The sequence below is a fragment of the Phragmites australis genome, chromosome 11 (assembly GCF_958298935.1).
Source record: "Phragmites australis chromosome 11, lpPhrAust1.1, whole genome shotgun sequence".
In the NCBI taxonomy this organism is placed as follows: domain Eukaryota; kingdom Viridiplantae; phylum Streptophyta; class Magnoliopsida; order Poales; family Poaceae; genus Phragmites; species Phragmites australis.
Genome location: NC_084931.1, coordinates 30,399,009 through 30,409,928, shown reverse-complemented (window position 1 = coordinate 30,409,928; position 10,920 = coordinate 30,399,009). Strand labels below are relative to the sequence as shown.

The 10,920-nt window shown below is 40.4% G+C and overlaps 1 protein-coding gene across 1 annotated transcript; it reads left to right on the top strand.

Annotated features, from left to right (window-relative positions):
- The first annotated feature begins 1,733 nt into the window (after positions 1-1,733).
- On the top strand, positions 1,734-3,803 carry LOC133884250 (GDSL esterase/lipase At5g45670-like). The gene is made up of 4 exons (XM_062323604.1): positions 1,734-2,029; positions 2,235-2,359; positions 2,462-2,960; positions 3,395-3,803. The coding sequence occupies exons 1-4, from the start codon at positions 1,762-1,764 to the stop codon at positions 3,616-3,618; spliced, it is 1,116 nt and encodes a 371-aa protein (XP_062179588.1). The 5' UTR covers positions 1,734-1,761; the 3' UTR covers positions 3,619-3,803.
- The last annotated feature ends 7,117 nt before the right edge of the window (positions 3,804-10,920 follow it).

The following is a 10,920-nucleotide window of genomic DNA, read 5'->3' as shown; positions in this document are numbered from 1 at the left end:
TTCGCTTGCAATAGTTGGAGGGTGAGTATATCACGTGGGTATAGTGTACAACATCTGTAGAGTGTAAATTTATTCAGATAGTCATGTCCACGGTCATAGACACGCAAAGTAATGACCTCACTTGGTTAGACTCAGGGCGTGTGTATTTTGAGTGAGTGTGTGGACTAGATGTTCGTGGGATGAGCTTGCTCGCTAAATCCGTCAGGAGCTATGTGATACTAGAGGTATACCAGATATAATTATAGAAACTACAAAGTAAGATGTAGCCCCTCCTAAAATCGAAACCCCTCAGATATACTTGTTACCTTATTTACCCTATTTTCAAAGCTATTAGTAGAGAATATAAATATATATATAAAACTATTTTACGATTTAAACTACACCACATAAAACTGTTTTAAGATTTAAACTACACCTTAAAACTTTGTCTTTGAGATATCCTTTATATATCTATCAACACATTTAAATAGTATAACACTTGTGAAGTACCTTTCATACTCATTCTAGTTATTATTCAGATGAGGAAGCAGATACAAACTTCGCTAGAGATAAATGTGTGGATGAGGAGTAGATTAGTTGTCGCATTCGCACCTTAGCTACATATGGCTTTAGATTATTGTTTTGCTGTGCTTTTGAGAGTCAGTAGGCTAAGTTTGTAATATATCGTACGATTTGAAATTCTCTGTTACTCTATATCCTAATATTTTTATGTACGATATATGACTATAATACCATAAATATTATAATATTTGTATCGACTATTTAATCAAAAACTAATACAGAAAGGTAGATGAGATCTCTAGAACGAGGTATTACAAATTAAGCGCGGCCGCGCATGGGAAAGATGAGATATCCGGTAAATGAACAGTGCGAAATGTCGGCGGGTTTCAGTGAAGCCAATGCTGCTACCTACTGCGTCCGTCGCTGTGGTACAACAAGGCGCATTCAGTGCAATGGGAAAGAAGTTGTACTTCTGCAGTTCGGCTCTGCTCGAAAGTCGTAACCACTGTAACCCTGCCTGTACTCAATGTACGTACGCACGCACGTACCATCTACGTACACGACAAATTCTACACATCCCAATAATTGGTCAGTGCGGTTTACGGTACGCGAGCATTTGGTGCATGCGTTCACATCAGACCCCAATGTAACATGCAAGTACCGGCATCGCGTTCACATGGTTTCGATTCGATGCCTCAGCTGCTAGCGAGATCTGATCGTATGGCCAGAAGTGACTGTTTCCATTTCCCTCATTCCGCCGTCTCCTTGATAGAGTCTGTTTGTTAGAAGTGACTGTTTCCATTTCCCTCGTTGCGTCATCTCCTTGATAGAGTCTGTTAGTTAAAGTTTTTTCTGCTTCAAATTTTACGAGGTAAATGATTTTTTGAAAAAATAATTCTTTAATTTTTTATAACTTTTTAGAGTAAATTTTCTAAGTAAATGATTATGTGAGAAAAGTGAATTAGAAGAAGCCGATTTTTAGCTCTCAACATCTAATATTTAACAAAATTCCAACTAATTTTACTCGGGAGCCCTGTCAAACTGGTTCTTACGCTTGCGAAGCTACCCGGCCCGTGCATTGTACCAGCCAGCCGCGTGGAATTAAATACGGGCCCACATCTCGGACCTAACAGGGAGAAAAAGCCCAACTAGTCTCCACCCTGTCCAATCCAATCCAGGATCCGGCAGTATAAAACCAACATCCTTTGCGGGTTGTCATGTGTCGCAGTCGATCGATCTCGTCGCGCGGTAAGGACTGACATGCACGCTCTCGTTATCAAGAGAGAAATGGGGCGGCGCGCATGGCGACCGTTGGTGGTGTTCTTGGCTCTGGTCGCCGCGTCGCGGCCGGCCGTGGCGGCGCCGCAGGTGCCGTGCTACTTCGTGTTCGGGGACTCGCTCGTCGACAACGGCAACAACAACGTCATCGCGTCGATGGCGCGGGCGGACTACCCGCCCTACGGGATCGACTTCGCCGGTGGCCCCTCCGGACGGTTCAGCAACGGCCTCACCACCATCGATGTCATCAGTAAGTAAGCTCGCTGCTGGCAGGGACGAAGCTAGATCCAAATCGAGCGGTGTATGCATGGTTACTATTCATTTACTGTTTACCATCCCTATTCAGTGACAATTTTAGATGAGAGGGGGGCTGCATGAGCACCCACCGATCACAACGTGACCTAACCAGGCTGCTGGGCCATGCCCATTCTCACGTACATGCTACTATCGTGCAGCTAGGCTTCTGGGCTTCGACAGCTTCATCCCCCCGTTCGCCGGTGCAAGCAGCCAGCAGCTCCTCACCGGCGTCAACTTCGCCTCCGCCGCCGCCGGCATCCGCGAAGAGACTGGCCAGCAGTTGGTACGCATCGTAAATTCCTAGTTACTATGGGCGCCCGCTAGCTTGACGTACGTACTCTCGATTCAACGTCCACGCACGTATAATACGTGGTGTAAATGGCAGGGTGGGCGTATCACTTTCAGCGGTCAGATACAGAACTACCAGTCGGCCGTGCAGGAGCTGATCAGCATCCTCGGCGACGAGGACTCCGCCGCGGCGCACCTGAGCAAGTGCATCTTCTCCGTCGGCATGGGCAGCAACGACTACCTCAACAACTACTTCATGCCGGCCTTCTACAACACCGGCAGCCGCTACACCCCGCAGCAGTACGCCGACGTGCTCATCGCGCAGTACTCCCGGCTCCTGCGGGTGATGTACAACTACGGGGCGAGGAAGGTGGCGCTGATCGGCGTGGGGCAGGTGGGGTGCAGCCCCAACGAGCTGGCGGCGCAGAGCGCCAACGGCGTGACGTGCGTCGAGCGCATCAACAGCGCCGTACGGATCTTCAACCAGAGGCTCGTCGGCCTGGTCGACCAGTTCAACTCGCTGCCCGGCGCGCACTTCACCTACATCAACATCTACGGCATCTTCGACGACATCCTCAAGACCCCTGGAGCCCACGGTAGAATCAATCAAGCCCTCTTAACTAGCGTGCAGTTTTTTTTTTCCAATAATGGAAACACAGTTCCGGCCTATGCGTACAGCGTACTCTGTTGAGTTTCATTTTTTATATAATGCAAAAATCTGGCTTTTTTATTGTGTGATGATACAACATCACATGTTTATTATTATATTAGAACGAAGTGAAACGTACAAGATCACATGTTGTATTCATGTAGTCGATATGCAACATGGTCCAAACAGGTTGGATGCTTTCATGTATGCTACATGTAGACTACAGGACTATATAAATGTAATTCATCGATTGTATAGTCTATTATTAAATCATCATCCATTCTTAACAAAAAAGCTCTATAGCTACCTTTAATGTTTGGCACGTCATGTTTATATTTCCTCTCGAGTATCATATACTGACCAGTTCAAAACTCTTTTCAGGTTTGAAGGTGACGAACAAAGGATGCTGCGGGGTGGGGAGGAACAACGGGCAGGTGACGTGCCTGCCGTTCCAGACGCCGTGCGCCAACCGGCACGAGTACCTCTTCTGGGACGCCTTCCACCCGACGGAGGCGGCCAACATCCTTGTCGGCCAGAGGACGTACATCGCCAAGCTGTCGTCCGACGTCCACCCGGTGGACATCCGGACTCTCGCGCGGCTCTAGTTACACGGATCGTGCCGGAGCAACTGAGCAAGCGGCCATGAGCTAGCTTATACGCTTCGGTTCTTTTTTGTGAATTGCGATAGATCCGACATTGTGTGGGCGTGGTGTCAGCAACATAAGCATTACGAACCTTGGGCGTATAATAACATACTAGTGGCTTGCGCGTGCCCTGCGTGCGGTGAAAATATTTTGATCGGTAATATTTTGGTTTGGTGTTTAGTATGTATTTTGTTTGTAAAATGATGCTTGGCAATATGTGAAGGCTTGTAGTGTGAAGTAGAAAAATATTCAAAGATAAAAATAGTACTTTATTAAATAAAATATGGTGTGGGGGCATCGTGTTTGATTGGACCGGGGAAAAGAAATAGGATCTGTGCATGCAGGGAGTAGGAGTAGGAGTAGGGTTTTGAAGCAGTTTCTGTTTTTTAGTTGTGTCCTGTTTGTCTTTTTTCCCCTCCCACATTGGAGGATCCAGGCAGAATTCGGTGAAAACGGGCTATGAGCCGAGTGAAAAGATGTTGTGCGTCCCACCGATAGAGCTTGTTTATAGCAAGATATTTGATTTCAATATAAATCATATAATGGCATGTCAAGAGAGAGTGGCAGCAGCACACGAAAAGGTATCAGCAAGTGTTAGCTAATTAATTAAAAAGGTCACAAATATAGATATCTCTACCTATATATTTCTTCTCTGTGAAGTATTTGTGGAACACTACTCTGTGTAGTAATATTATGAAGAACACTAGCACAACATGGCAAGCTTACATACCTTTTAGGGCATCGATGCAATCTTGGCTGAAGTGGCTACATTCCAATAATATTCTATTGTCATTTAGTGGTCCTAAGAACAACACAACATTAGAATATTAGAATTCCTGAAGAAAGATCCTTATATATACACCTATGGAAAACAAGATTCACAATCATCTTGGACCATCAGGTCGTTTCCAAACTAACAACCATAAAGAGCAATAGGTTGTGGACTCAGTCTCCCTCTCTCTTGATCTATTAAGTATTACTAGACCAGCACTAATTGAAAATTATCAGCATAAAAAGTCAGCCATGGGTAAACATTTCAGAAGGCTATGATGAGAGCATTGTTAAACCAAAATAAATAACCAATAAATAGAAAGTATAAATTCTAAGCTGCATCTAAGGTGATGCTTCTCCACAATGTCATTGGAAATGAATTATCATTGCGAACATAAGGAGCACCTTACAATATAATTTGCCAAGTTAAACATCTATATTTTGAAACAATTAACTGAAATGCTTTAATGCTGATATGAACAATGTGCTAATAGGACCACTGGACCAATGTTGCTCAGTTTCTTGTAGGGAAATAGGAAAATGAATAGTCACTTTTGTTGTGAAGTACGAAGACATATGTTATCCAAATTTGCTTCACTTATGATTTCTTACTTGAGACATGACCCCATGAAGTTGAACCATTTCTTTTGTCCCAGAAAAGACTATCGAACTTCATGTCTAAAGATCAAGTACAAAAGGAAACATCCACCCCACTATAGAAGCTGAAAACAAACATATAAGGCACAACCTTCAACCTGCAATGACATTTAATATTGGACTAGAAATAAGGAAACAAAATTTTGCTTGGTTCAAACAATGAATGCAAAAGAAAGTATTCCAGATAACAATTGTTTTTTTTTTTTGTTAAAACTCATATTTTGTATGTATGTGGAACCATCCATATTGAGAATATCAAGTACGCCCAGGAAACTACCAATATCTGTCATCTTAGCTAAATGATACTCTGCTTTCACCTTTCTGTTCTGCTTCATTTTCAACAATCAGATATGCCGGCGTAAAAAAAAACAATCAAATATGCCAACATTTCTTTGGGGAAAAAGCCGTAGAATAAAAAGTTTTGGTACATGATGGGACCCACTGCACAATGATTCTAATTTCGCCAACAATTGTGAGACTTCCCATGTGGATAAGAAATAGTTCCACTTCAACTTCGACCATATCATTCTCCAAATATAATGCCGACATGGGGGATGGACTAATAGGAGCACATGACCAACATTAAAATTTGATATGGAGAATGATATGTTATCACTCATAACCTAGATCACCAAAAAAGAAAAAAGAAAAGAAAAAAGAAACCATCAGACTTGCAGGTTGTCAGCATATTAATGTATCCCTTTTTGTGTCAATATGCTTAATTGCATATAATATGTGATCTTTTAGACAACCACTGGAAGATCTAATATACTTCAAATAAATTAGCAGGTACAAATAATGTATGACGTGTAAAATATGTAAGGGTTATTGAGTTGAAAGCTGTTAAAATGGGTTCGTCGCTAATTGCTCTTCAAGCACAAAAATTGGCATGGATTTTGGAGCTCTAGAAGTTCACCTTTTGAATTTATAAAAATGGGGAAAAGGAGTGGTATTTTGAGGCAAACCCACTGAATCGTTGGACAACATAGATATATTCCTGGAGCCTAGACACAATTCAATCAAAGACTCTCTGTTATCTCTTTTCTCTCATATCCCCTCCCGGCCTTCTTACTCTGCGATGTGCTCTCTCACTTGTTTCTCGCCAAGCACAGTAGCAGCCTTCGCTCTCCTTCTCCCAGTCCTAAACCTAGCGCAGATCTATCCGAGACCACAGCGAGCTCCTCCACCACTTGCCAAGCCCGCTCGCCGTTCCTCCTGCCAAATCGACCTCCTCAAGTTTGTTTCTTATCGTCGGTCGCGCGAGTAGGCATGGGGCCACGGTGAGAGGAGGGCGACACCACGCCGAAGTGACAAATTCGAGGGATGAGAGGAGAGGCAGAGGTGGCGGACTTGTGTGGGGAGATGGAGGCAGCAGCCGTCACGTCTGCCCACGCGGCACCAAGAAGGGTAGCGCAGATCAGGGATGGCGGCCACCATAGGGTGGCAGACAGTGGAGGCACGACGGGGAGAAGTCGAGGAGTCGACGGCCGGTTGCAACGGAAAGGAGAAAAGAAAGGCAAGTGAATGGGGCGAGACAAGGCGAGGACAACAATACGGGTTCCGAGGTTTTCGAGCCTTCGAGACGCAGTTATTTTGGAATATTTCGGCAGCAGGGCCACACGATCTTGGATCGGACGGAGCGAAACGATTCAGCCAACGTGGACGCCCTAGCTGGCCAGATACTCGTTCTACTTTAATATATACTAATATAGACGACACGTTTGCTTCTGAATGTAATTTATATATGCTTTCACAGTGTTTAATTATCTTGGCACCCATGTATAATTGGGCTTTCAAACATACTCATCTCTTCTACTATATAAAATACAAAGTTGGTTCATTTATCACATCTTTTTATACTCTCCTCCCGTCTAATAAAAAATATTAAAATTTGAATAATTTACTTATTTTTTTTATCCATCCTCATCCTCGCCATCTCGTTAACGGTACGGATACGTGACTAGTTTTACTAATAAAAATAAATTAAAAAAATTAAAAGAAAAATAAGCGAATAATTTCTTTTTCCTTTTTATTCTATATAAAATTAAACTACGGTATTACTCTTAACGTATTTATTCGATAATACTTTTACTGTACATTTCTATCCCCGAACTTTAAATTTATAATTGATTATATCTAAGTTACGACCCAACAACACTTAACTAGTCTTAATGGAAAGATCACTAACTCATACAGTAGTAGCACTCACTTTTGGGGACATTCGAGACCTGCTCATCATGATTCTGCCAGAAATCGACAGCGTACAGTCGTAACGTCAGTAATCAATCCAGTCCAGTCACGGTACTTTGCTCCCTGTATCGGTCAAGTCCGTGCACCTGGGCTAAGGGGCGTGTTCACGGCCCTTTGGGATGGTTGGTTGGGCCCGTGCTTGAACGGGCTAGCCCATACAAATCCTTTTGCCATCTCAGATTTGCTCACCGCCGCGTGATTTCATTTGAGGAATCATTTGGTGTAGTTTAGAGATCTCTCATCAAAATAATTATATAATAAAGATACAATATAAAGAATTTTTTTTATTCATCTGTGTTCTATAACATGGTTTCGCCCCTGTATTTATATGCCAAAACCCCTATAAAAAATAGAATCAAATCTTTCGAGAGATTGAGATAGGTCCATATTCAGTTATAAAACTCCATATTTTCTAACACTTCCCTCAGACACTTATCACGAAGTACATGTCTCATCAAAACTCCTAAAAACCCATTGAGAAAAATTGATGGAAAAAGTACATAGCTCGCAATATGATCACATAAATTGTCTCATTAAAAACCTTATCACAAGAAACTTTAGGAAAACTATTTTTTAAAAAAGAGTACAATCCACTTAAATACTTTACATAACCTTCATGATTAACTTTGAGTAATTAATCTTTTGACTAAGGTTTAATCATTCGTATCGGTATTATGTGAAAATTCTTTCCCTAAAATATTTAACTCTCCAAGGCTCATTATTCCAATACTATGGACACATCTCTCAAAACTAGATGCAAGGAGAGACTTAGTGAATAAATTTATAAGATTATCACATGATTTAATATGCATTACCTTTATTTCATCCATTTTATACAATTCATGAGCATAAAAGAACTTTGGGGTTACTATACTTTGCTAGGTTGCCTTTTACATATTTTGATTGTACTTGTGTAACACATGCAGCATTATCTTCATAGATAATGGTAGGAGTGTTAGTAGTGTTCAAAGCAAATAACTGCTGGATGTGATTGACCACTCTTCTAAGCTAAGCACATTCCCGTGTGATTTTAAATAAAGTTATTATTTTCGAGTAGTTCGTCGAAATGGTTACAAGACTTTGCTTTGACGATTTCTAGAATATTACAGTTTCACCAAATAGAAAAATATAGACAGTCTGTGATTTTACTATATACGGGTCTAACAGATACCTAACATCTACGTATCCAACCAGACTTTGGTCATGATTCTTTCTATAGTACAAACCAAGGTTATTGCTACCTTGCAAGTAATGTAGAATATCCTTCACACCATTCTAATACCTTTTAGTAGGTTCTGCACTATATCGTGCAAATAGGTTCACTGCAAATACTATGTCTAGTATAGTGCAATTAGCAAGATATATTAGCGCACGTATTGCACTTAAGTATGAGAATTCCGATCCCAATACTTTCTCTTCTCTTCTCTAGGTCTATAGGGATCTTGATCTTCTTGATGACCTTCCAACCATAGGGGTTTTAGCGAGAAATGATTTTTTAAAACCAAACCGCTATAACACCTTCTGAGTGTAGTTTGATCGATGTACGAAAATTTCATTTGTTATATGTTGTAGCTGTAGCCCTAAGCAAAACTTAGTTTTATCCAAATCTATCATTTCAAATTTAGACTTCAAGTACGAGCTTGCTTCCTCTATTTCTTCTTCTGTACCAATGATATTCAAATCATCTACATATACAGATTTATGCAAAATCCATCCTGGGACCTTCTTATAAATACAAAAGGACAATCCATGCTATTTGTGTAGCCTCGTTTTTCGAGAAATTCACTCAAACAATTGTACCATATTCTACCTGACTGTTTCAACCCATATAGCGACTTGTTCAATTGTACGCTATAAAAATGTCTATTTATTTTATCCTGATTCGGCAATGACATTCCTTCAAATATCTTTATATAAATATTCGAATCAAGGTTCCCATAAATATATACGGTCATAACATCCATCAATTTCATTTTTAACTCTAGTTTGACTGCCATTAAGATCAAATATATAAAGGTAATACCACCTATGATCGGAGAATATGTTTCTTCATAATCAACGCATGATCGTTAAGTGAAACCTTGTGCAATTCGTGCTTTGTACCTCACAATTTCATTGCTTTCATTCCTCTTACGAACAAAAACTCACTAATATCCTACTAGTTTGATGTGAAAAGGTGTGCGGTATACTGGCCCAAAAACATCTCTTTTATTCAGAGACAAAAGTTCAGTTGTTATTACCTTATGTTAGTCCTCCTAATCTAACCTCATTCTACATTTGATGAGCGATGCAGGCTCAGTGTTATGATCTATTACTGTGTTAATTTTATTTGCAAAATATATGTCAACTATTGTGGCTGCTCTCTTTCATGATTCCCTTGAATTCACATAGTTTATTACTATTTCATCATGAGTTGTACTTTTAGGTGCTTCTATATCTTGCTTTTCATTATTTCTTACTGTATGAGTAATGTCCTTTAGTTTACCAGCATCAATTTCAGTACGTGTATTTTCGCTGATTTCTTCCTACGTGGGAAGATTCAAATCTAATATGCCTACTTCGTTAGGTTCAATACCATCACAAGGTCTCAACTGGCTTCCCTTCTTTTTTTCTTTAGGGTATTTTTATGATCAGTTGTGGTAAGCTTTCATTCCCCACTTTCGCCAGACTTCTCCGGCTATTTAGGACTTGAGGAACCGAATTTCTTGTCCTTTTATTATTGTTTGGAGCGCCTAAGACAAGATGAGGGATGCCTTCTTTTGGTACTTCGATCCTCTCCAATGCATTGCGTGCAGGCATATGTGACTTAGTCACGCTCTTCATATCACAAAATGATCATGCAGATCGTTTGATAATTACTACAAATCGATAATTTTTTGTACTTCATCATTTGCTTCACTAGTGTGAAGATCATGAGACGCAATTCCTTTGGCCTACTAAATAATTTTCTGATATTTTTCATCTAAGGGTATATTTTCTTCCCCTAATGACGAAAAACTATTTTTAAAAAAATACAATCAGCGAAGTAGATCGTATATAGATTTCTAGTTGTTGGTTCTAAATATTGGATTATGGATGTAGTCTTATAACCGACATATATTCCAATTTTCAGAAAGGTCCCATAGCGATTCGCTGTGACGACGATATTGACACCTAAACCATACATCCAAATTTGCATAAATAGGAAATTTTCGAAATTACCTCTCGTGCTATTTGCATAGGTGAATAGATTGTATAGGAGGATAGTCTATAATTAATGAAAACTGCCACATGTAAGACTGTATGTCCGCAACATATAGCAGATAAATTACAGTGCTACAACAAAGGTTTAATAATAAATTTTATTTTTTTATCAGTGCTTTGGCTAGTCCATTATGAGTGTGGACGTACGATATAGAATGTTCAACTTTAATTACCATACTATTACAATAATCATCGAACGCTTTAGAAGTAAATTCTCCAACATTTCCATTCTAATAGATATCACTCAATGGTCTAAAAAATTATTCCTAATTTGCATGATCTGCGACATCAACTTTGCAAACGCGTGGTTACGAGTAGATAATAGACATACATGCGATCACA